The sequence below is a fragment of the Erithacus rubecula genome, assembly GCF_903797595.1.
Source record: "Erithacus rubecula genome assembly, chromosome: 3".
NCBI lineage: Eukaryota > Metazoa > Chordata > Aves > Passeriformes > Muscicapidae > Erithacus > Erithacus rubecula.
Window position 1 is genome coordinate 135271669 of NC_136689.1, and position 27757 is coordinate 135299425.

A 27757-nucleotide genomic window follows, 5' to 3' on the forward strand; every position below is an offset into this window, starting at 1 on the left:
AAAATTTGCAAATAAGGCAACATTTTAAACTGAAATAATAATTTTGGGTGCTGTCCAAATTTTTTATTTTTTTTACTTGTGCAATATGTTAAAAAGATAAAACATTTTTTCAATTAACTAATTTCTGACTAAAACCTTTTAAAAATGCTGTTTTCCCGAGTGTCTGAAAATTCTCCCAGAAGTATTCTTGGTACCAGATGAAATAATGCAATTTTAAGGCATATGTTATTTCAATCATACATATATTGGCTGCCTCACTCCCTTAGTAATGCCATTCATACAACCTGTCCTTGGTTACCTTTTCTACATTCTATATCCACGAGCATGCATTGGCCAGGATCTTTATGTAGACTATCTAGCTGTAGAACTTAGGAATCACATTCATTTCTTTGGTTTGTACAGCACCAGAATGGAATTCTCGTAGATTTAATCTTGCAAGCCTAAACCTATCATCAGCTTATGGTTTATTTTATTATTCCCTCCATGTGCTTTATGATATTTAGAACAGTAAAATGTTGTATTTCTAAAGGAACAAAAAAATAGCCAAATCCCCTTGTTACTTCAGTTTTCTTTGCTCCTGCAATCCTCTTAGAAGCTGTAATAGAAAGACTGTTCTACATGAATTCCTCAAAAATTGTCCAAATTCATTCATTTTTGGTTGCAAAAATACATTTTGCTGGGGACAAGGGAAAATAAGTTGGAATCATAAAAAAAAAGAATAAACAGCAAAGATCCTCAAGGCTATCTCTTAGAAAAGGGAAATTGGATATCTTGCTCAAAGCACAGACTGTATTGTAAAATGGATGAATTAGACCTTTAAGACAATTAGACTGGTGATGTCAATTAACATAAGAGGACAATAAGAGTCTTCCACACTCAGAAGACTAAGAAACATTGCTAGCAAAAAAACACACTTTGAAATTAAAGACACTAATTTTTCACATAGTCACACATCTTTTCTTTAGACAACTGTTAAAGTCAGTGCATTAATCTAAAGCAGCAAACTGTAGCATCAGAAACGTTCACAAATGAAACAGTAGAGGGTTACAGGTAGAGTCTCCCACCTACCGAATGCTTAGAGAAAGGAAAACAACTTGAAAAACACTTAGATTGAATTAATTCTGAACTCTTAGTTAAAAATCTCCAGAAACAGAAGGTACTTACATAGACCAGAAGAACGTGCCAGCTTTCACCCCTTGCTTGGCTGCAGTAATCCAAATCTAATGAGGAAAATATAAGAGGATTAGAATGCATTCAGATCTCTAATGACTCTCTGAAATCAAAAGAAAATGTTTTCAAGACACATTCTTCTACCCTGAGCCTAGAAGTGAAAATTGCAGTTTTCAGCCTTGGCCCTAATTTGAAAACGAGGAATGACAGACCTATGCAGACTCTGTAGCAGTGAGTCAGCTGCTGTGCTGTAGACTTTCACCCCTAAATCTCTATGTTGCTTTTAATTAAAAGCACTAAGTTTCATGGCCAGGAATTCCTCCGATATTTAATTTCATTTTCAAAACCCAGCTACTATTCATCTGACCCTTTTGGTGTTCAGGTTCTGGAGGATACTCAGTTAGAAAGGAACATACCTTGACACTAATTAGTATCTGCATAAATGCCCAGCATCCTACAATCAGTAGCCATCAACAGAAAATGTGTTAGAAGAGAGCACATGAAAAAGTCACAGAGAGTGATGAGGTGTTAAGTCTGCAGGAGGGACACATTCCTACATAGATGTTTAAGAACTTCTTGAGCTCACCAGATGGAGTGATTGACAGAAATGATGAAAAAATCTCCATGAAATTTCAAACCCTTTTTTAAATCCTTCAAGTCCCTTGTATTTTTTTTAGCTATAAATCAGTTTGCAGTAGAAAGTTCTGCAATGTAGTCACAGACCCCATGAGTATATTTTTAATTTTACTTGCTTCAAAACCTGCTGGCTTTCAGTGGGGTTAGGGTACTGTTCTCATACTTTGAAACAGATTATTAATCCTTTCTCTTCCTTCTTCTATACAATGTTAATGATATTCCTTTCTCTTTATTCCTTTTCAAACACGAGTTTGTTTGATCTTTCTCTAATGAAAGTTATACCATATTCCTGGCTATGCTCATCATCCTCTTTCTCTTTTCTATCCTATGACTCTATACAAGGCAGGGGAATGAGAATGTTAGAACATCAGAAAGGTTCACAATCAAGGAAAGCAAACAATGAGTTTGTAGCTCAACAGAACTAAATTTCTCTTGCTAGGAGTTATCTGAATTATCTCAAAACTCATTTCAAAAGTGGCAATGGCTTAAAGGCCAGCACTGTGTACAGAGCAAGATTATCTCCTCCCATTATTTATGCATACTGCAATGTATACACTTCATGAGGAGTTAAGACAAAATGTAGCTCACTTGCATAATTACAGGGGTTTTTTTACTTTAAATCAACTTTTTGAAAATACATTTAAAGTCCCTGTACCTTGCTCAAACAGGCACTTGGAAGCTGTCATCTATACACACAACATTCAAATGTCATACCTGAATTATTCATACATCAGTCCTAATTAAAATTCATTTGGCACAGTAAAGAAAAATCAGTTAGCAGTTAGATTTGGATATTGTAATGTTATCTATGGGAAAATTGGTCATATTTGCCTTTCCATTTCCCTGGACACAACCCCTACATCTCATCTTCTATTCCACCAAATCTGACAGGACTCAGTCCAATTAAATTAAAATCACAGCTATAACAGGTCAAATTTTTTTCATTTTATTTTGACCTTTTGATAATGTGTCCTCTTTTCCAGTGAAAACTGAATCCAGAGTAACACTATAGAAATTATGTTTTGCTAAATACATGCAGCAAGATCAGGAGCAGAATGGCTACGGTGACTCTTTGTTTTCAGGTTCTTCCTCAAAAAATCTGATTTTGGGCCTGGTTCACATTTACACACACTCAAGCTGCCACCAAACAGGGAATCCTTCAAACATCTCCCCCAGCCTCTGCAGCCCCAGCCTTCCACCAGCACCACAGTTTGCATGGTGACAGTGATCAGATGATCACAAGATGATGTAGCTGCACAGTAACTGCCAAAAAAATTGCTTTGAACTTATATAGAAATGTAGGAGTTGTAGTTGAATAACAGCAGTATTGTTTTCAATATCTCAGGATACAGAAATTTGAATATCACAGGGTAACCAGCTCTGATAGGATGGGACAGAAGGATGCAAGTGAACAGGAAAGAGAAGGAAACATGTCTACAACCCAGTGACCATGTCACTGATCCCACACACTGCAGTCAGAAGTACAACTGCAATGCAAGAATGCTTGCTGGTGCCACATAAGTCAGCATAGTCAGGGTATATAACCAGCCAAAATACTGTCTAATTAAGGCAGTTATTCATTACATATTCATTAGTGCATCATGGTATTCCCAGGTGAAAAAGGACCCACACATAAAGCAATTTACTTTTCCCTTGCATTGCAGATGTATTCATAGAGAAAAGCCCAGTCATGTCACAGAAAGGAGGTCAAAGTTACATTCATTATCCCCACAGTATATTTATTTTTCTTTGAAAATGTTTGTGTTCTAAGTCATTTTGCAGATATTTTTTGGGAAGGTACCAACAAACTAAGTCCAGGGAATTCTGTGTTTGGATTTTACAATCTGCAACCTCTAGTTTGACTTCCTAGTGTTTTGGCCCACACAGACCCAAACTGTCCAGTCTGCCTGGTTGTCTAAATGAGACCAGGCAATTTCTGCCCTCAGCAGCTGAAGATGCCCCACCTGCTCCTGTCTTAGCACAGCCTAATTCAGCTCTGACGTATTTTAGGCAATGATTTTAAACGTGCCAAAAGACACTCTCCCTCCAGCCAGACAAGGAAGACACTTGTCATCCTGACAGATGAATAACTGATCATTGCCAAGGTAGCCAGCACATTTGTGAGAAAGTGGTCACTACACTTTTATTCTTGTTTAGCATAGAGTGTGCTTCATGAACATCACCTGAAAACAGGATGAGCACCTTTCTGCATGGGGTAATGCACATAAGGGGAGATCACTCCCAACTGAGCAGTCCTAAGAGCAGTAAGTGCAGCCTAAAGGCACCCAGACTGTCTTCAGAGAGGGAAAAGCTGCACCTGCCAGTATTTCACCTCAGGAATGTAGCCATTTACATTGGCATTAGCTGTTTAGATGAGTCCATGTGTCTGCTGCACTTGAAATAAGATGAATAGCTAAGACAAGGATCTGTTGAAGGCAAAAATCAGCAAATCAAAAGGCCCCTATCTGTCTACAACATCTGAGTGAGTCTGAATGACTCCATCCTGACTTTGGCAGGCAGAGCCTGATTCAACTCAAGCTTACAACAAACACTACAGGATCTTAGATCTCTTTATTTTTAGGGAAAGAGAAAAAAAAAACAAAAAACAAACAAACCAAAACCAGCCAGCTCTTTGATTTATTTAAACCCAAACTAAGAAAATTCAACACTATCCAGAATGATACCTAAAAGTGGTACTCAGCAATATATGAAGCAGCCATTTCGAGGTGGAAGAATTTCTATTTGCATTGATCAAGCTCTAAATAAAATACTCTATGTTTTACAGTTGAGAAAGTGCTGATGAATCTAGCAGTAGCTGTTTCTACTAGAAATACCCTTTGTTACCCCAGGCCCTTTGGGAATAGGCAAAATTAGACAACAGACTGGAGCAACTGATGTGAGCAGACAAGTTTATTTAGTACTTTGGCTATAGAATATAGTAGAAATGTTGGGAGCAAACTTACTGCAGCCTTATCACCAGTGAATATCTCTCACTGTCATTAAGTTAAATTCTTTGTCTTTCAAGGCAGACTACATGTTGTGCAGGAGGATGGGATACAAAAAAGTTACCAGATGCCCTCAACCTTGTCCATGCAAACCAATTGGAATTAAGAAGCAAATGAGAGTATTGTTCTGCAAGGTCAGTATAATTTTGAGCTTATGCAATATTTTTGTAATACATAATTACATTGTGTTTAACTGTTAATATAGAATTTTACAGTCACCTGTTTAACCATGTCTAATGTCCACTCTTGGCTTGCATAGGGGACAAGCCTAATTGTACTGCAAACTATATAAAGGCCATATTTCTGACTTAATTTGAGAATGGAGGGGAATGAGAGAAGAGGAATGAATATTTGAAAAATAATAAGAGATCAACCAGTCTGTTTTCATGCCGTGTCACAGGAAATTAACAAATCCAGCTTTTCCAGTACAGAAAGACCTGTTAAATTATGCACTCAGAGATTCAAACCTAGTACACTGACACATGTCCTAAGAAATAGTATACATTCTTTCCTAGATACATATGAAACATATCCTAAGTTGAAACATATCCATAAGTCAAATTACTTTTATTCTTATATCTTCTGTGTTGAATGACTACAGTTCTCCTCCTTTACTTATAGATGAAAGTAGACAGGGCTAAGCAACAGATTAGGTGTCAATGTCATATGGAATATGGAAGTCCCAGGTTCCCTCTTCTTCTGACTGCTAGACATACTTGCAGGTGTGCAAGTGTTTCATCCAGAGTTATTCAAGACAGCTGTGGAATTTTCTTTGAAAATCTGCACAGAAACTGGGACACCTTCCTGGTTTTAATCTTCTATGAATAAACAAGAGCCCACAACTTCAAAAAGGCTGACACGTATTTGATGAGTCAGACAGATCAAAGGCTGACATAGCAATGGGAAATCCCTTCCACATCCAGGCAAAGGTGGGAAGGAGGAAATCACAGCATTTCCTAGTAAAGGAATGTGTACAAGACTGGTGCATGCATGTAGAATTAATACCACTCCTGAACCATTTGCAATTTGTTCTGCTAACAAGGTAAAATGTGGAGCAGCCCCTTCCACACTTCTAACATGACAAATGTTCTCCCAGAACTGACAACTAAGCATTGCCTTCTTGCCCAGACAGAAGATTTTTGATAGAAGTCTATTAAATAAATAGACTCAGAGTCCTGTTGCTTGTTCATGACTCAAGCTGGATGAAAATAAATATTTATAAAATAGAATTACAGACATCTCCCTTTCTGCTTCCCCTACCAATCAACAAAGTGATTGCAAGACCTGTTCAGTATGGAAAGGCAGATGACAGCTTTCTGGAGCTCCTTCTGTAATTATTAAACAGAGAAAATAAAAGTCCAATAATGGTTTTATTCTAAATACTGATATATAAATTTGGATGAAACAGGAATATCATGTTAAGATGCAGGGTGATAATAGCTAATGTCCACAGACATAACTTGAAGACTACAAAGACAGCTTCACAACGTGCTGTCTGTTACCTAGGAATGTCATGGCCAAGTTAAAGGATTATCATCTCAACAGTCCTTTTTTGAGAGTTGCAGTCTTTAAAATGTTGATAGTGGATTTAAAGCTATAAACAAGGCACCCTAAACATCCATCAGTACTTTTACAATTATGATATTTCTGAAGTGAAAGACATCTTTTGGACCCAAACTCAGATCCAAGACAGGTTACCTTGTGAAGGAGCCTCTCTGTCCCCATATACCACAGACCAGAACTTTTATGCCTTGCCTCTTTTGACCTTAGAGGTGCTAATGGATTATTTCTAACAATCATGAAAGATCACTTAAAAAAAACAGTGTATTGTGTGTAGTGTAAGTTTAAATGCACTACATCAAACCAAGACATGGAAAACTACTGCTTACCAGAAGCCAAAGACAGCTGGGGCCTAAATTTAGTGCCTAAAGTTACTTGGGATGAAAACAAGAATGTCAGTGTCATGAAAAATGAGCAGTAAACTTTGTTTCCCCCATGGGCCCTAGTGCTCACCATTTCTGTGAGATGCTGTTGGAGTATGAGGAGTGGTTTTATGGCTGTTTCCTATGAAACACTCTTGTTTTGAAAACAAGGTTGTTTTAAGCTTATATAATAAATCAACATTGTATACTAAATCAGGAAATCACATAACCAGCTACAGCACCCTGAAACACTTCCAAGCTACTTTCTCCCCCCTTCTCCCTTTCGTAATGCTATTAATTTCTCATAATTCCTGGAGTAAAAACATTCAGATACTCATCTGCCAAATCCCACTGATGACCATGGTAATTTGGCTGTTTTACAGCAAAAGACTAAATATTAGAACAACTTAAGAAAGAGGAAAGACCACAAAACTCCCCCACATTTTCATGGAGCCATATACAGTAGACCAGTTTCCAGGGGCAAGAAAGTATATCAAAGATTATCAACATTAAATGACATTCTCTTCTAGCAGTTTAAACCATAATGCAAAGCTGGAAGTGATGCTCAGACACTTTTTCTGCCTTGCACAGAAAAATACTAATTTCCAAACCTGTGAAAACTATTTGCCATCTTGCAGGTTTTGAGTACTTCAGTTTGAGACCCAGGACCTAAAAAGAGCCAGCTGAATATGTGATATGATAGATGTGATATGACAGGATTCTTGGGATATGCAGACCAGGCACCCCTTCTTACCCCCTTAATTGTACTGGCTTATCTTTCAATACTCAACTATTTCGGGCAGTCTGTGCTGATGTCATATTTAAAGAAAACTATAAAAAGCAGTTAGAAACTGACTATATCTAATCAATACATAGACAAAGATAACTTCCTCTCTCTTATAAAAATCTGCAGTTCTCTTATAAAATGTGCAATTCCTGCACATGCAGAGGGAGTATAATAGATCTCTTGCAGAAATATGATATCAATCTCCTCCTTAGCCAGCTATTGTGGTCACTCCATTGAGTTTGCCCAGTTTATGGGTTTCCCTCATATTATGTGTATGGGGATTAAATTACAGTCCTTCCTTTGTGCATTGGCTTCCAACTTTCCAAAGACGTGTCCAGTTTTTTACATGATTTGTGTGTTTCCTTTTTAACAATTCTTCAGAACAACTGGTTTATTTTATCGTCCCTACTTGGGTATACAACACCCACACACACTCTCCCCCCCATCCTCTGAGGATTTCACCCAGCACAAGGTCACCCACTGTTGTGTAACTTTCTTGAACTCTTCTCAGATGACATTTTTCATCCAGAAAATCTTTTATTCCTCGGAGTAGCATAGGTGTGGGAATTAACAATGCTCCCCATACAACACAGCAGGTGAAGTATCGGTAGACTTACATCTTGTTTCTAAAATATTATAGTTTAAAAGCAGAGATATTTGTACAAGCCCCAACAATTAGTTCTCCATTACCTCCTACCTAACCATAATTAGGTAAGATGCAGAAATAAATTTGTAATGCAAAATTAAATTTCAGCTGCTTAATGAGTTGTCACATAGCAGTTGTGCCACAAGATTATCTATGAGCTGCTCGACTCCAGCAGACTGGAGCAGGTTTTAACTGTGTGGCTCTGGCTCTAACTGAGATAAAGAGGCTGCACACTATTGCTCTTTCACTGCTCCTAGTTTTGATCCTGATTCTTTGCTTCCATGTGGAAAGATAATAGGTATGTTCCTCATGCTCTCTTCTCCTCACTACCCATGCCAAAACCTAACCCAGGTCATAGTTAGTCAAGGAAGAGTCTACACTCACTGACATTTTACAACAGCACAAATACCTCATTCTGGCTCAGCTACAGCCAGACACAGCTGCCTGTCACACATCTGCCTGCAGCTTTAAATTGCCTTGTCTCACATTTGTTGCAGAGTAAATGACATGCAGACAATACACACACTTGCTAAGCCTACAACTGTCTTAGTAACTCCCTTTAGCTTCCTGGGATATTTGTGTCTTAAGAGATTTGGGGGATGATATGGATCAGTTTAGCAAACTGAAATGACAGATTATGGTGTTCCCCAACCCTTTCCAATGTCCTCTTTTAATCACTGAATTAATCTCGCCCTTTTGTAAGGATAATTCACCAGAGAGCATTTAAACCATAGTTCCCTAAGCAATCAGTGCAAAGAAATGTGCATGCACCTTGGCTTCCTGCACTTAAAATTTACTGTTTTTACTTTTGTTGTCAAAACAAGTCACCATAGCATGCACTAATAGGGGAAAGTGCAGAAGAAGCACAGGGACTCTCTTAGATGTAGTAACACAGAATACTTGGAAGGACTCCATTTCCTTGCCCAGAATTAAGGTTCAGAGCTAGACAAACTAAGTCCAACATTAATCTAAGAGACTGGACATAGTTCAGCCTCTGCTGCTGTGCTCAAGGCAGAAATTAATTCTCAAGTTTCCACAGCCTCTGCAGTAAATCAGGTATTAAAACAGTGATTACTTGTGGACTTAACTAATAATTATGAAATTATGCCATGCTATGCTGACAAAATATTTATACTAAAACTGCTCAAAAACGTTACTAGGACAAAAACCTGAGAAACCCATAATGAAAAGGAAACATTATGCTGTAGTAACAAAATTACAGTGTTACACTGCTGACTCAAGTGAGGGTTTTATCCTAGCTGCGTCTAATTTATACTTATCAGTGCAAGCACCTTTCCATAGTCAATGGATTTATTATTCTGAAAAGCAAAAGCCAACTCAAAACATTACATTAAACTGATAGACAGAGGGCCAGCCAGTGGGGCAGGGGGTAGGGATTAGGTACAAATTGTTCACATATGTTTTTTTTAATTATTATTATTGGCTAAGTTCCACAGCACAGGGGGAGGGGAGAAGAGGGAGGAAGAAAGAAGTAGGAGGGAATTTGAAACTTACTGGTTGACCTCCCCACCATCTGTGATTGAATTTCTCTCGCCCTCGAAGACTGAAGCTGGCATCAAACACTGGGTCATACATCGAATTGCCAACAATCCCATGTGATTCAGGATAGAGTCCCTTTGTGCAGAAGTAGATTAATTAGTAAAACCCTAATGCACACAAATGCAGTGCTTCATAGCTATCTGCAAATATTACTAAATTATTTTAAAATAAGTATCTTTGTAACTACATAACAGAAAAGATTTTTACTTTCAGATAAGTACATTTAAATCTGGCTGTAGTAATGAAAGCAGTAAGAGGTGATTGAATTGTGCTAAAAATCATAAAAACTCCTGTTACTCAATACTTTTAAGTTTTTCACAATTTAAAAATTAGTTTGAGGTCATCAAAGAAAAAGCATAAATGTATGAAAAGAAGATCGATTTGTACTTTCAGTTCCTCTTCATGAATGCCCTTTCTGGACACAGTAATTCATTTCTGGTTGCAAGAGCAACACTTAGTATTTCTATTTTGAATTCATGAGTGCTTGCTTCTGTTAGATAAGTTATTTCCAAGAAAAAAATAGAGGCAGGTCACCCAAAGCCATAGCTTTATATCACAATTTCTCCTGCATTAAAAGTAATTCAGGGAAAAGAGCAGAAAATTCCTTTCTCTGGGCCCTCTCCCCTCCCAACCTATTCTTTCTCCATATGCTCCCGTCTGATCCATTTAAACATTTGTGCAGTGGCTGCACCCAAATAAATAAATAAATAAATAAGAGGGGAATAAATTGCAGTTGCAGGTGGAGAGTTGCTCATGGCAGCTCTGGAAGCAGTATCAGTGTCACACAGGTGGGGACAGCCTGGCTGCCAGCCCTGCCACCGCAGCACAGCGATAGCTCCTCTCACTGCAGGGCCAACGCAGCCTCCAGACACCCCCAGAGCTGCACACTGCCCCTCTGACTCGGGCTGCTCCAGCACAGAAACAACTGCTGCTTGTATTCAGGGCAGCATTTCAGGGGTGGTTTTTCCCCCCCTTTGGAAAACTTTGACCTGTAATTATGCAGCAGTACAAATAACTGAAAAAGCAGGCATGAAAAAAGCATAGGAAAGCTGTGGCAGCGTATAATGGTGAGATACAATCCATTTCACCACTTCAAAATAAAAGAAAATACTTAAATACTTTTCTTCAAAATGAAGAAAATACTGAACATAAATAAATACCAAAAAGGATGGATAATGAAGCAGTTATATATATAACACATATATATATTATTTTTTTTTAAATCTTGCTTCCCATAACACACATTCCTACTCCAGTGCAACATTTTATCATGAAAAAATCCTTCCCAGGGACTTACAGTAGCAAGAGTGTACAAGTTGGGGAATGTTTTTGTAGGGTAAACAGGTCGCATGTAAGGAGAATGTGTTCCACAAGATCCTGAAAAAATCAAATGCAAACATGAGGAAGCAAAGCTCTTTGACATGGAAAACAAAAACCAGAGAAAGTAATTTCTGTGACTCAAAATTATGCAGAAACTAGTTAAATTTTAACTAATTTAAGTGAACTTTCTGCAGCTTAACAGGAGTCAGCAGTAAGGGCAGTAGTAAATCTACTCATGCACACTTTGTACTTTACAACTAACAACTGAAATAATGCATCCAGATGATACAGAACCAGCTATATTCCCATAGACTGTTTTTTTTTCCTGAGCTAGTCTCCATCCAAAGCCATTGGAAGTCTCTTGTTAAGTAAAACAACATGAAAAAACACAGGTTTATTTTAAATAATAAATACACCAAAGCTGCAGTTTCACACTGGGCTTTGTGGCCTCAGCTCCCCCATCATAGAATCACTTAGGCTAGAAAAGACTTTCAAGATCATTGAACCCAGCCATAGTTGGCTACAGAAATATGAGGGCCAGCACACACACAGGGGAAAAAAACCCAGCACCTTTCAAGGGTATAGGCACACACAAACACCATGCAATACAGAGAGGCTCAAATATGCAGTGCACCCAGTCCTCCATAAACCCAATGGATGCCCATTCCCAGGAAGGTGAGTGCAGGGCATGTTTTCAGCCAGTTACCAGGCATCCAAGTACAGCTTCTGCAGCCACTTATCCACATCTCTGACTTTTCTGAATCAAGTGGGAAATTTCCTGGGCACCTCCCAACTAGCCTGTAAGCATGCACGATATGTATCATGTACTAAAGATGAATTTCTTTGCTGACAAAACTATATGAAGGTTGCTGATTCTGAGCAGCATTTCCCAAAGCAGCGTCTGTGTGCTGCATTATTCAGGGTGCTTTCAAGTCACCAGTTGATAGCACCTAATTTAAAGGTGAGTTCTGCCATTTCATCTCCATGCTGACCCTTCTGTTACTCAATGAAACAATGAAAGCAGTTCAGCTGCAAGAAACTGTCTTTCTTTATTGACAGAAAATAGATTTACTCACTCAGTTTTTCAATATTGGGCATGACCTTGCTCCCTTTCTTCATATATGATGCACGGAAACCATCAACAGAAAAGATGATCAAAGGAGGACGAACAAATCTAAAGGCAAAAGCAGCAGGAATATAAAGCAGCATTTCAAATTTTTTTCCAGGAAATCCAGAAGTTCAGTTACTGTATAAACTATATACCTATAGTCTTTTACATACTTAACAGACCTAGAGAAACTGATAATCCTTACATTTAGCAACAGCCAGTGTTCACTCAGTCAGTGAAAGGGCTGATATCCAATATAAAAAAGACATCTTCCCCTAGCAGCTAAAAACATATAACCCATAAAGGCAAGTGCTCATAGGAGATGGAGAAGGAAATTTACCATGCACAAGTATCCAGCTCAGCACACAATCTCTAGTCAAAAGCCACATGTCTCATGACAGTCTTTTTTTTCTCCAACAGAAGTCCGTGGGGCATTTGGAGCATGCTCTGTGAGGCACAGTTCATTCTAGCATACTAAAGATGACAGTGTTTCATGTCACTTTATTACTTTTTGAATTTACTACTCCTACTGAAAGTCAAGTCCAAGCAGGCAGATACATGCCATGGATGGACAAACCTGGGTTTTTAATGTCACCTGCTGCAGGGGTTAGCAGCTGTCACTGTCACTGGGAGAAACATCTCCAAATTATCCTCCTAACAGCACAGGCTGAGCTGCAGCCTAACACAGCACCCAAGCAGATCTTACCTTTAGGGATAATAGTTAGACAAATGGTTTCAGAAGTTACTTACTTCCTCCATGTTACTCATGTGCTCAAATTCCTCACTAAGTCAAGCCTGTACCCCATTGCAGTTTAGAAATCCTTTCATTTAAGAATGTAATGCTAAAAGGACAAAATTCCATCTAAAAAACAAAATTGCTGAACTGTATTCACATATGGCTTAACCTGAATTTTACTGAAAGCAGAACAACCTAGGCCTTTCCACTGACTTCAGAGGAGTCTGGCTGCCTTCCCTATGCATGTAAGAGAAGCAGACAAACCCAGAAGCAGGTCATTGAAGACCAAGAGTTCAAACCCAAATATCATCCACCACTACTCACCCAGCAGCTCAAAGGCTAATGCATGACAATATTATGAGCCTAACTGTACAAATGGTGAAGCCCAGGAAAGCATCCAACCCACAGTCATTCAGCCTGCATGACAGAGCCAGTGCAGAAATGTGGTAGGCAGAGGTCCAAGGCCTGCCGACCAGTGGCTTTGCTGCATTTGCCTTTCCAGGTGCAAGCAAAACACTTACCCTGCTGGACATTCAGGAGCCTTTATCTCTTCACAGTCATCATCCACCCAGTGAGTTTCTCCTACCAGAAAAGTCACATTGGAGTTTCAAAAAACAAAAAATACAAAATCTGTGGATACAGCTACACGTTTTACAGAAAATATATATTAAAAAATAAAGTCTAGCTCCAGTTAATGGACTGACTTTTCAGGCTTCTCATGAATAATGAGAATGTCTTTTCACAAAGCTGAACAAGTGATCTGGTTATATTCTATTCTACAAAAATATCCAAACTAGCACTTCTACAAGCAGCTCTTAGAGCTGGAGTTAAAAGTGTCCTTTTGACCGCAGGAGACAGTGGTAATGCTTGAGACAGAGTGGTCATGGTCATCTATTTTAATTTTTTTTATTTTTGATCTGTCATAAACAGGTAGTGCTGCTTCTGGCTGTGAATTCCCACCCTCCTCCCATCAGTTCTGATGCCTAGAAGAGCTGATTCAGCTGGCTAAAGGCCCAAAACAAAATTCATTCTGGGGAAGAAAAACATCTCTAAATAGTTTCCAGCTGTTTTAGAGAGGTGATCAGCTCATGGATCAGGTGAGACTCCTGCTAAAAAAAGCATTGAATACTCTTTCAGAGCTAGATTAGTTAAAATTACTTTATGTAATCAACTATTTTCTTAATGTTTTCACTGCTGAATGCTGTCTATAGAGTGGCTCATGACTTGCACTTTTACAGGTCAATTAAAAAACCCCAATTTATTAGCTAACAGCCTACTTCCTGAATCTGGGACTATTAAAGGAAATTAAATTCAATTAAAAGAACAAAGCAAGAAACATCATTGAAAAAAACCTGCGGGAAACATGTGCTGCAGCAATTCCTACTGACCATGACAGGAGGTGGAGGGACAATTTCCAAGGGGGAAAAAAGACCCAAACAACATACTATCCCCAGACAGGCAAAGGAAGGAATAAAGAGGAAGCACTGTTTTCACATAAAGCTTAGTCCTGTCAGATTTCCAGGGTCATTGAGATAGTTTGCTATTACCCAATTAAACAAAAATTATGTACATAAAACTTGAAGACATACAAATTCCTCTGTCTTGATTCTTGTGAGAGGAAGCTCCCAAAAAAGGCAGGAACTAGAAACCATACTAGTATTTAAGTGGTCTCAGCTTCTGGTTTCCTTGGGAAGGGGAAGGACAATCTACAGGGATTTGTTGGAAAATACATATTTCATTTGGATTCCCAACAGCAAAACCCAAGTAAACAAAAAGGCCAATTTTCAGTGTATGGATAGATCTGGACTATTATAATTTTGTCAATGTATGCATTTATCCAAAATGGCGAAACAATTTCAAACTGTTACCTTTGCCCCAGTAAATTTAACAAATGAAAAAATCTAAGAACCAGGTGAGATACAAAAGCAAAAACCTGTTGAGCGTATTACCAAGGATCAGAAGACCTGCTGTGAATGGTAGACACACTAGACAGTATCCTAGGCAGGATACACTCTAAATGAGCAGAGCAGTGGATGAAAATCAAGTGTTCGAAGCTCATCCACCCGCCAAGCAGCGCGGGCTGTTCTGCAGCCGGGGTGTGTCATGGTCATCTGAAACCCACACCTCCCACCTGTGAGTAATAGCCCTTGGATTCCTGCAACTCCTTTTCCACAAGAAACAAAGCCTACAGGTATTCTGCCAAGCAGTTTGAGCAGGAGCTTTTGTGGTGGGGGTGGAAAGAGTTCTTTGGGACAGAGATAACGTATCTAGGAATGCTCCGTTCCTTCTGAGATCATTAGATATCCCTGCACTCCCTGTGATGCAGACAAATGTGTCTGAACTCTTTAGAGCCTTGCTTTAAACTCTTCTTCATCCACCCCTACTTCTTGTCCTTCTACCATTATCTCTACAGGCAAAGATAACATCCTTCAACATACTATTTAGCTCTGCTAGTGCCCAGAAAATTGCAAATGCGATCCCCCACTTTCCCCACCTTCTAAAAAAAAAAAAAAATCTAAGCAAAACAAGGAGAATTCCTCTTTCAGATGAAAACTCTTTACCTTGCCTTCTATTGGGTTTGGTGAGATAAGAAGTAGAAAGACCAAAGACGTACCTTTGCAAATGACTTGGTAATTAGTACAACAATCTCCCCTACTTAAGCAGTCTTCAGAGCAGTGACAAGCATTGTCATCATTCCTGGTTTCTCCACAGCGATCTTTGGTACACTCCCAGCCCCGAGCTAAAATATTCACAATATAAGCAAGAATGAGAGACTGTAATGAAAACAAAAACTATTCATTCATCTACAATGAAAACACTCTAGTCAAAGTATGTATGTCAACCAGAACGAAAGGAAAAGGACCATTGTCACTTGCAAGTGAGGGAGGGCTCCTCCACAAACAGGTGTATTTTTGCTACCTTCAGGTTCTGTATTCCAGGCTTTGTACAATCTGAGTGCCAGAAAAAGCGTGCAAAGGAAAAGACATAAAAGGATCTTCATAAATAAATGGTGGAACCTAAAGCACAAACTAAGAATTCTGGTGTTTCTTGGGTAATCTTTGCTTTTCCTCACAACTACTATAGTCCCCTGTGAAATCCTTAGAAATTAAGAAAGCAGAAAAAAGACTGTATCGATGCAAAGTGATGCCTTACTCCATCATCTCCTCACTCATAGTGCAGATGCAGTAGAAACCTCAAAGATACAAAAAACCGAGCTGTTCTTCAAGGAAAAGCATGGCATGACTGCTGAAAGCTCCATCTTTTCTTATCTTGCAAATGACTTTGAGATCTGGCCTAAGTTAGGTGCTCTCTCAAGGTTAATACGTTGCTTTGGAGCAGGGCCTATGGTTCTGAACATGTGCTTTTCCACAATAAGGTCCACCTAATAAACTATTAAAGTCACTTTAGACCACATGCACTCAGTAAAAAACCACACATCAGAGCAACGTCTTGTCCCATTTTCTGCTTTATTTGGGGCTTATTTCCATGTTATATTTACAAATCACACATGTGATAATTGCCTGAATAAACGACTGTGGGAGTATATGACCCTTAGCACAACAGCCCCAGGGGCTATACAGATATCCACATGCATATGTCAACCTATGTGTCTGCTGTGGACAGGAGGGTGAGGAACTGAAATTCTGCCCTTCAGTAGCAGACATCATTCTGAAAGTCTTCAAAAAGAGCCTCTCATTCTGCAGCCATTTACAGCAGGGGTGGAATAGCATCAGCCTAAAATTCAGAAATTTTTGGCTGGCCTGGAACCAAACTTGTTTTTCATACTAGATTAGCTCACTCTTTTTTTTTTTATCAATCTATAAAAATTATATAATCACAAACAGAACTGAAGAAGTCAGAACTTCCAAGCACGGCACATCCATGGGCAATGATATTTTTAATCACTGCACCTTTCTTCTGGCTGCTTAGTAAGTGTAATACTTCAATAAAGCAAGAAATATTTCAATGGCAAAAATAAAGGGCACCTGTGTCAACTCTGACCACTGTGCAAACACTGAATGAGATGGGTACAACTAATAATTTAAATGCACTATGCTAAGAAGTAAAATATAATTCATGTCTCTCTTTGAAGTTCTCCTTACCTATGACTCATGGAAAAAAAAAAAAAGCCTAAAAAAGAAAGTGAACCTAATGCTATATTTCCGTCCCCCAGGGTCCAATGAATTGAAGTCAAGTGTTTCTACCAGTGCAGTAATATGCATCCTAACACCTGGAAATCAGGGTCTGGAGCATGGGTAACAAGCCCTGGCTGTCCCCTGCTCCAAAAAGACCCACACCCCCTCAATGACCCCAGCTTCCAAGGCACCCTATCATGTGGGACTGAATTGCTCCAATATTAAGTTATCAATTGGGATGAAAATGCATGGCTGACAAGAAGTGGCTAATGCCCAGTTTTTACTATGGCTTTTGATTGCAAACTAGAGGCCAGACTGGTGCCTGAACACTGATTATTGCTTTTAACTTAGTGTCAGAAGATCTGCTTTTCTATGTGGTATGAAGAGTGCCCTGCTTTTTCTGCCCCTGCAGTCAGGAGCGATAAGTGCACAGTTCTACTGCTCCTTGCAAGGAAACATGGGCTGCATTTTGGGCTGGGCTGAGCCTGCCTGGCCAGGGCAAGGTGAGGAGGAGATGCTGGTTATGCCAAGGAGAGCACTGGTTTATCAAGCAGGTCCTAACCAGTGGTAGAACTCAGGTGTCAGCAGCACCTGGCAGTGCAGGACAGGAGACCCACCATACCTGTCTTTAAGCACAGCTCATCAAAGTCGAAGCAGCAGCTGTTGTAGCTCTTGCACAGGTTGTCACAGCGGCAGCCAGGAGGCTCTGCCTCTTGAAGCTCAAAGCATCTGTTTTTGCAGGAGCCAGAGGTATTGATCCAGGGGGAATCTGACAGGACTGTGTGGAACAAGAAATGGCAACATCCATCAGGCTGGCAGCGATGGGACAGGCAGCTCAGCCCTGAGCCACTCGAATGAGCAAGACCTTGGACTCTTGCTCTGGGAAAGGGAAGGGAGCAGGGAGAGCAGGAGACTTGCTTGAAGAAACAAAACAAAAAAAGAACAAATTTTAAAAAGGTTGTTCTTTTTGGGGGGGAAAAAAAAAGGAAGCAGCATGCTGTGATAACATCCTGCAAAGAAACAGCCCTGGCTTTACCTCTGTAACAATCAAGAGATCATTAGCAGAAATATATTGAAGTCTCCAAGGCCCCATTCCAGGAGCTGCAGCTATTCCACAGAAGCAGGCCTTTGTTTTCAGAAACCAAGTGACATTTTCATGGCTGGCTGGGCAGTTTACATAGGAAAGGACTCCAATTAATCTAAGTGCAGACAGCAGGACTTGGTTTGCTACACTGGAAGGTGTCAAATCAATGTGAAGCATGAAAGAAAATGTTAAAATGTTCTATAAATTAATGGAGAAATAAAGCAAGGCTTTTTGATGGGCTTCTGCAGGGCACCAAATTATAAAAAAACTTTAAAAATACAGAAGTATTTAAGAAATCAGTAATTATTATCTGTACAAGTAAATGGAGGACTGCCAGTCTGCAAACCATGAATAATGTATCAGACTTCAATAATCTATTTATTAGTAAGGGCCCTTAATGTCAAAGCGGATATATGTGTGCTCTTTTCTCAAAACTTACTATTTTATACACTTTACATACTTTACAAGTATTTATTGTAGGAGAATCCTACATAGCAGCTTATATGAAGCAGGAAAACTGAGTGCTGTTCTCTAGGGTTAATTGCATTTTATGAAATAAAGGAATGTATGTTATCCTTTAAATACAAAGGTGTTCCAAGGAAAATTTCACAATGCCTTTTGTTCCTTGAGAGACCTATTAAAATTAAGTATTTTTAATTGTCTTGTGTTCTGTTTTCTTTCAGGCCATGGTTTGGTTCTGGGTTTGGCAAACCTCACCACGATTATCAGTATGATTTTTAGAGGACTGACGCAATGGCACTTTTGGGAAATAGTTGCTCTGATATTTTCTTATGTATTTTTCCCCCTACACTTTCACGTAGCTGAGAATTTAGTTTACACATAAACTGAAGGAAAATCTCTTCCCATATAAAATGACATTAATTCAACACTGTGAGAATGGATGGAAAAAATGATGCCGGGCGAGTTTGGAGTGACATTGTAGCAGCTGATGTCTCACCAGCTCTCATCCCAAGCACCACTGCTCCACCACCTCCCTTGGAGTGGCACTGACTGGACACCAGCACAAACCATTCCAGTGAGTAAACCTGTCAGAAAATCAGTGCTACAGCAAGATCATAGTTAAGAACCCCAAATGTACAATGGTTGCAGTTGTGGCTCATGGCAGTGTCAAGGCACACTCATATAACTGCTGGAAAGGGTAGCAGCAGACAACTCCATCTTTCTGTTTTTGTGGGGTTTTATTTCAATCAGGTCAGCGGTGCTCAGGGTGAGTAACATCATACACACTGTGAAGTTTCACTCTATAGTACATACCCTGCAAGCATGCTCTTAGTGAGCCATTAGTATTTTGGCCATCTGAAACTCTAAGGAGATAAAGATTGTGCATCTATGCTGGCAATACACAGATCAGTGTTTTCTTTGCTTACATAAATAGGTCACAAAGCTACACTAGAAATTAATCACATGAAAAGTGTTTCAAATCATCTTAACACTCAAAATTTCAGAGTTACGAAGCTGAGGTCCTTATTTTTGATGACAGCTGCTTATTATCAAATGCATCTGAAAATCTATTACCAAAAACTATTTTCATGTTATTTAACCTCTTCCACTTCTTCCTCTTTTGGAAACTAGGTAATATGTAATCAGATCCAGTAAGCTGCAAATTAAAGGTATTAGAAACTTGAAGGTATTACATACCAGCATATAAACCTTACCCTGAGCATTACCCTTTTCATTTCAAAGGGCTGAGTGGGAAATGTTTCCAGAAGGCCAAAAAAACCCAACCCAACACATCAACATGTGTTTAGGAAAGAGAAGGTGTAAATCTGACTGCAGATTACGTAAGAAACAGCTAACTTCACCTCAAGGAATGTCTACCTGCTGTAAAGAAAAGCTCACTTATACCAGGAAACTACCTGAACAAACTGCCCATATAAGATGTGCAATCTCAGAGCTTGAAGATTTTGAAGAAGGGCTAGGCAAAGATCTGTCAGAAGCACTTCTGCAACAACTGACCAGGTCTTGGGATATGGAGGTCAACATGGCTGATCAACATCCCTGCTAGCTCCATCTTCCATAACTGCAAGTAGGATTTCCACTTCAAGTAAGAAAGATTTAGCCCACCTACCTTGTCCAATTTTTCACATCTCTTGACAACTACTTCATTAGTGATGCAGTGAATTATTCCAAATCACTTAGTAAATTCAAGTCACATGTCCTGAGTCAATGTAGGACACTTTCATATCACAGCACAAAAAAGAACCTGCTAAATTTCTCCAAGTACATTAAGATCATTTCTTTGTTTCTCATGCTTGACCTCGCCTTTGCAGCCAGCCCATGATTTTCAGGTCGTGCACAATGCCAAGCACAGGTACTAGCACTTGCAAAATAGTTTGAAAATATATCAACAGGAGCTCTCTCCCTAGTGAGCACTTTAAAATTAACAGAAAACTCTGTACAGAACAAACTTAGACAGTTTAAAATCATTTTCAAATTTACTGCATCCCTCCAGAGCTCCTGCAGTCAGATGGTGCAGCAAGTAATGGGACCTTAGCCTGAAGGTCCTTCTCTCTTTATTTCATAGAAAAAACTTTTCACATTGTTTTCCATACCTTCCTTTTATTGACACTAAGTTCAAAACACATCTAATTATCTTCTGTGTCATAGATTAGAGAGCAAAGCTAAATAGGGCAATAGTGCCTTTGTGATTCAGTTCAAGGAAGTTGTTATATTTCCATTTTGGAGGTGTCATATTTATCTTAGAAAGTGACATATTGAACTATTTATTTTGATGCTGTCTGATAACAAGGTTTAAAAATAATAAAATCCATTTATTTGTAATAGTGTTTAAAACAGGGCTACACAATACAGACATGCTTAAAGTGTCATTTTAGTAAAAAAATTGCTATTTTGGATACCATATGGAACCTACATGAAACAACAGAATACTTAAACAAAACATCTGGAGTTCTAGTTCTGCTAGATGACACTCCTATTATGAAGTTGCTTTTCATTTTTGCAATGAGTTAAATCTAAATGCAAAGTTAGATAAGGGAAAAAATATAAGTATTCCAACAGAAGAAAAGCATGACTCCATTTTTAATGGTATGCTTAAAACTACTGTGAGAAGAGATAGAAAATCTACAGTGTTTCTTCACCCAAAGCATTAAGGCATCCTACTGTGATCAAGAACCATGCTTCAAGAGATTATTAAGGCCATTTTCCCTGAAAGTGCTTAAAAAAGATGGCTAGGAAATTCATAAAGCAAGTAACTTACAAAGGCAAAGCTATGGAAAGATATGAGCTTTGGTTCTCTACTGTCTCTTATAATTTTGAGTAAAAAATTTACTTCAATTAAATAATTTGTTGGGTACAAATATTCAACATCTCAAGTGTATAAAGACATACACCTGTATGTCTGCACACCAGAAAAAGAGAACAAGAAGGAGTGTTTTAGCTGTGGTGACACTTTGCCATGCATTTGCAAGGCACTAGGGAAAAAAATTATGTTTTTTGCTCACAAAAGAGTTCTATGCTAGATGAAAACAGAAATTTTCTTACAATCATGGCCTTCCTCTGGAGAAATAACAAATTGATTTCTACAATAATGATTGGTAAAGAAACTGTTTTGAAAATATAAAATAATTAATTCTCAACATCAGGACACTTGGGGGCAGATAAGCTAAAGAATAGTGAAGTTGAAAAAGAATTTATACCAATTTTTTTTTCTGGATATTTCGTTGGACTGTTCTTCTAATAAAGTATAATTAGAAATCATACAATTAAGAGTGACTAAGGTTCTTTGATCACAGTGTTTTCAGTTTGCTAAAAACCCCACACATCTCCAGAGTAATTTTTTACTGTCTATACTTTACTGTAGCTATACTCCCTTATGCTTTGCTATCATTTTTTTTCCTCCTGCAACCAAACTAACCAAGGTACATAAATACAGAATGGACAAAATCCTCCATTACTTTTGTCTCATTGTTGCACCCTTGACTGGACTACTTCAATGCCAGGTGCTGAGTCAATACCACATGCAAGCCAATTTTCAATAGATTGACAAAAGTACCCCATCTCCTGCCCTTTTCAAGAGATCCTGTGTTTCTTCCTACTTTTCTGGAATGCTGAGCTAATCCTCCTGCTATTGGAAGGAGCCCACAGTTACTTTTCCCAGCCCTGGAGGTGTTGAACAGTGCTGGCTGGCTCAGCAGAGCTGGCACTGATCAGCTGAAATGGGACCCCAATATCAGACCTCTGGATCTTTGGTAAAAACCAGCTGAGCCCTGCCCTGACAGTCACCAGCGAAAGCAAAGCAACTGGCACTCTGGCACTGAACACTTGAAATGCAAATTCTTCCCATCCCTATTACACACATTACACATCTGTTCTACAGCTAACATCCCAGAAGACTTCATAAAAATGATTTTTCAAGTAATTTTTATTTTACTGCTATAAAGATCAATAACAACAGCCACTACCTTCTCAATTACCTAAAATGTCTCTACTCAGTGACCAGCAGCCCTGATAGTGGCTGTGCTTAGACACCAATTCCTCAAAGAGGGAGGACAGGAGGACACAGATACATTACCAGGAGCACATCAAACTCTGTCCACAGCAAACAATTTTATAATTAAAATTCACAGGCTATCATTACAGATGGGCATTGCAAATGAAACCCTTTCACTTCAGTTACGTTAACCAGCTCTAAGTCAATGACCACAAGTTTCCTTTCTCCTGCCAAAGGAACAGACACACAACTCAAGCCTGCCTTTTCTTGAATAAAAAAAGACGAGTTGTCTGGTTTATACATTTTTCCATTTGGACTATGCTTGAGCTCACAGAACCCTATACTGCCCCACAACATAAATAACAGTTCCTCCTGTGGTATGTTCTTGCTGTCTTCCAAAGAAAAAATGTAGAAGGCATAAGAAAAGCAGAGGATTCGGTGACAGCACATCTGCACGAACACCTGCTCTCCTCTCCCAACCCTCTCCGCCGTCAGATGTCTGCCGTCTACTGTTCACAAACCAGCATGACCTCAGGAGCCACAGAAATCCCAAAAGCTTTTCTCACCAGTGCCTCTTGAAAGCATTAATCAAGTTTCTAGAAACCGCTTCAATAGCTACCAAAATAAACCCACCACCCTTAAAGCCATCAGGGAGTTTCTCTTAGCACTAGGAGGAAGCCATGCAGGGTACAAAACACTGCAAACACTTCAGGAGCTGATGAGACCAGTCTCTGTGAAACTGACAGTGCTCAGTCCTAGAATAAGCTACATTTTCCATAGTCACATGCACACAGAGCAAAAGTTTAAGTAAATAGGAGACCTATAGGTGAGTCCCAAAGGTCAACTGACTCAGGCTCAGTGAGTTATTTATTCTTCTCTATATCCTAGAGGGAAAAGGAACAAGCAAACTACTGTTACAGAGTAGGAACGGTTTCTAACCACAATCTATAACATAAGGGTATATGGTGATGCACAATTTATGTCTGTTACTGTACCTGAAACAGGGCCCTCATCCCATTCTTCAGATCTCCTAAACCGATTTGTTGTAAATCCCATGCAGACATTTACTCCAAAGGCAAAAGCAAATAAGGATATAACCTGCAAAAGTAAAACAGCAAAGTAAGTAAACTGTGCAAGAAGCAGGACTTTTGCACTAAGAGCATTATGCATAAAGGACAGAGATGGTCCTCAGTACATTGGAGCTCCCCAGCACTGCAGTTCCCATCACTGGAGCAGTAGCTGACAGCGTCACCGGTGGAGAGTAACACAAACCAGAAGGGGTTTATGAATAAAACATCTCTTTCTGAAGCTGAAACGCTCCTTTTTGTAGGAACTTATTCAGGAGAGACGGGCTACTCCTCCTCTAAAAGCAAACACGCTCCTCTCCTCCCCTACCTGGTGCGAGTGGACGCAGCCCTGCTTAGCCATACCAGGGAATTCTTGAAAAGCCTGCGCCGCACCGTCGCCTTTTTTTATAGTGAGCGCAGAGCTCTGTTTGCTCGGGGAGTTGAGGCTATTAGCTACGAGTAATCCCACCTGGTGAGGTTGACAGGCTCGTGTGATTTGTCCAGGGGGTGATTTCATCATGTTTCACTCACAAATCGCAGCTCCGAGTGCAAGAAGCTCCAGGCATCATCGCTCGCTGCGCCCTCCCCCCAGACGCACACCCGCGCGCTTTTATGTGGTTTCCTCTGGCAGAGCAGGGCTGGCTTGTGCCGCTGCGGCCAAGAGCTGTTCCTGCTCTTTTTATTCTCTTCACAAAAGTAACATGCTTAAAAGAGAAACCAAATGCGTCTCCATCTGGCTCAGAGAAGAAGCGGGGGAAGCTCGCTGCGGGCTGCGAGATGCAGATCTCCCGCTGGCAGCCCCGAAAGAGCCGGGCCGGAGTCAGGTGTGGGAGCCGGGGCGCTGCCCTGGCTCGGCCGGCGGCTCCGGCAGCGCCCGGCTCCTCTCCGAGGGCTCCCCGCGTTCCGCGCTGGGCTGCGGAGGCCTCTGGAGACACCTTGGGAGCGGGGGCACGGCGGCATTTTTCAACTGCGTTCTCCCGGCAAGGCAGGGCAAGGCTCGTATCGATGGAAACACGAACAGTTTCATCTGAATAGCTGGAAACCTCCGACTTCCAGAAAGGAAGGGAAGTGACACGTTCCCTCTGCTCCACATTTCCCCATTTTCATCAAGAACAGAAAGCTTGGCTGTTTGGATAAGCACTTTTATTTACAAAGCAAATGATAATGCTGAACAGAATTACGGTTCAAATCAGTGGCTTAAATATTATTTGCCAAGGCAAATTATTTACCACTGTAGTTTGCCACTTTTTTTTTTTTTCCTCTGATGAAAGCTTCTTTCATGAAAGTGTTTACTAACAATTACATTTAAAGGGACAGAGTCAAGGTTTGTAAGCCCTCAGATGGACTGAGCTTCCCTTGGGACCTGTCCCAAATTCTATACTGGCATTGAAAGACACAGTGCAGTTTTCTTTAAAATATTTTGCAATATTAAACACATACAATTTTGAACTTTGTTTAGAGGTAACTTTTACCTGCAGAAATAACTCCTCCACCGTGTAGCTTTACGGGACAGAGTCTAAAATTCCCTTCTCTTTGCTGCCCAAGTGTCAGCCTGCCAGCCTTTGCTAGGACCTGATCCTTTTTTATGCAGTTTCTTAACCGAAAGTGGCTCCATTGTGCAGCTGCAACTTTGCATTGCAAAGCTCAAGGCAATGTAATTAGCTTGAAAATTCCTACACAAGGACATTGTATTCCTTTTCCTTGCACAAACTGAGACTATGAATTCAAGACCCATCTTCCAATGTTCGCTTTATCACTAGCTGAGCTGGAAAAAAAAATAGGTGGCAATATAGGCAATATTTTTCTAGCAAAAATCTGTGCATAGAGGTCTAAAGAAAAGTAATCATCAAAGGTTTTACTAGCTGTTCCTATAAAATTCTTCATCCTTAGCCTCTAGTATATCTTGTGGCTAAACAATCTTATCCTCAGATACTCATAAGTACAGCAGTGTTTGACCACAGCAGAAGGGAAACCTAAAGTGTCAACAATAAAATTGCTCAACAGTGTTGCCTATGTATCTTAACTAATGAAGTTCATTATTTCAGAGGCAAAATACAGGAATCAACAGCCCCAAGCTCTCCCCCAGGCTAGGACCTTGGGATTACCAAGGGACTCAGGCCAAACACAATGGACTTTTCAAACTGGGTGGCCAATTTTGTGTGCCCAAACCAATACATGAAATCTCAGAGATGCTCTCTATTTCAGAGCCTTTGCTGTTCCTGCATATCTTCCTAACACACAATTGGTGCTCAATTTCTTTTTTTTTTTTTTTTTTTTTTTGGAAGCTCCTACCTGTGTTAAGAATGGCCATTCAGGAAAAAAAAACCCTTAACAAATAAAACCAAAAAATGCAGCATTATGAATGACTTCTACCTATTTAAACATACATATTTCATTCTTCCATTCATATAAAACCTCTGGAGCTTGTAAATATCACAATTTTACATAAATGGAAGAGCTTATTTTATGTTTCCTAGTCCATGTTACAAGTGTATTAAATTAATTAACCTTCTTTGTAATGTCTTTTAGAACTAGAGATGATGACTCTGAAACTGCTAATCTTTTTCATCTGTCTTATGTAAGACACATTTTCCAGTAGCTCTGAACTGAACACAGATGCACAATGTTCTTTTTGTGACTAGGATTGTGCCTGAAGCTATCCCACAGATTCAAAAGGAACTTATTAGCATGAACAAGGTCTAATGATTTTGTTCAGGAAAAATTTCACTGTTGGGATCAGTGGCAACTAATTTTTTCAGCAACTAATTGCCATGTTAGTAATCCAAAGAGACAAAACTAAAGCTGCAATAATGTATTTCTGGCCCAATAATTCAACAATTCAGTGGAAGTTTTAAGGCTTAAATGAAACACATTAAAAAGGAATTTTAAGAAGATCATCAGAATATGAAATGTCTCTTCCTCAGGTTTTGTGCATAAAAATTGGCCTTTGGCTTTTCAGGCTTGTATGATTTTACTGATTATTTAACTCGGGATGCAAAGCTTACAATGAGACACCAGATGGCGCCTCACAGGAGACGTTCGTGCTGTGACATTTCCAGTTACAAACATTCACAGAGTCACAGAATCCCAGAATCGTTTAGGTTGGAAAAAAACATTAAAATCACTGAATCCAACCCCGTGTCCACCACTAAACCACGTCCCTAAGTGCCACACCTAAATGTCTTTTAAATACCTCCAGGGATAGTGACTCCACCAGTTTCTCTGGGCATTTTGACAGCATTTTCTGTGAAGAAATTTTTCCTAATTTCCAGTCTAAGCCTCCCTTGGTACAACCTGAGGCCATGTTGTCTCATCCTGTAACACATTACTTGGAAGAAGAGAACAAACTCCACCTGGCTCCAGCCTCCTTTCAGGCGGTTGTAAGGAGTGGTAAGGCTTTCCCTGAGACTCCTTTCCTCCAGGCTAAACAGCCCCAGCTCCCTCTGTTTGTCCTCATCAGACTTGTGCTCCAGACCCTTCTCCAGCTCTGTTTCCCTCCTCTGGACATGCTCCAGATCCTCAATGTCCTTTTTGAAGTGAGGGGCCCAGAACTGAACCCAGGATTCAAGGTGCAGCCTTCCCAGTGCCAGGTCACTGTCCTGTTGGCCACACTGCTTCTGATCCAGGCCAGGATACCATTGACCACCTTGACCTCCTGAGCACATTCTGGCTCATGTTCAGCCACTGCTCATCAGCACTCTCAAGTGCTTTTCTACTGGGCAACAAACTGACTGAGGGTGCCCTCAATCCCCTTATCCAGCTCATCATTAAAGATATTAAACAGAACTGACCCCAGTACGGAGCCTAGTAGACTGGACACCAACTGGATTTAATGTTGTCACCACTCTCTGGGCCCAGCCATCCAGCCAGTTTTTTAATCCAGTGAGGAGGGAGCCCATGCAGCTAATGAATAACCAATTTTTCCAGAAGTATGCTGCTGAAAATGGTATCAAAGGCATAAACTTAATCTAAGCAAGATACTTACAGTCTTATATAAAACTCATTTTTCTTGAGGAGTTTTACTAATGAGAAAAGGAATACAGAGAAATCAAGTACTGGCTGAGTCAGAGGGTGGGGATGGAATGGACTCTAATAAAATAAGCCTTTTT

General features: G+C 39.8%; 1 protein-coding gene across 7 annotated transcripts in view; it reads right to left on the reverse strand.

Moving 5' to 3' along the window:
• Positions 1-27757, reverse strand: part of ENPP2 (ectonucleotide pyrophosphatase/phosphodiesterase 2) — a 71607-nt gene that overhangs the window by 32394 nt on the left and 11456 nt on the right. For 2 of the 7 annotated variants that reach the window (XM_079301804.1, XM_079301801.1), the window contains exons 2-9: positions 23577-23679; positions 17649-17804; positions 15505-15630; positions 13412-13472; positions 12123-12220; positions 11024-11103; positions 9682-9801; positions 1165-1220 (exon numbers count right to left, since the gene is read on the reverse strand). In XM_079301804.1, coding sequence (XP_079157930.1) covers positions 1165-1220; positions 9682-9801; positions 11024-11103; positions 12123-12220; positions 13412-13472; positions 15505-15630; positions 17649-17804; positions 23577-23679 — 800 coding nt within the window. Of the gene's footprint in view, positions 1-1164; positions 1221-9681; positions 9802-11023; positions 11104-12122; positions 12221-13411; positions 13473-15504; positions 15631-17648; positions 17805-23576; positions 23680-23776; positions 23910-23976; positions 24497-27757 lie in introns of those variants that run through there. The other 5 variants (XM_079301802.1, XM_079301799.1, XM_079301798.1 and 2 more) reach the window with 5 other exon arrangements.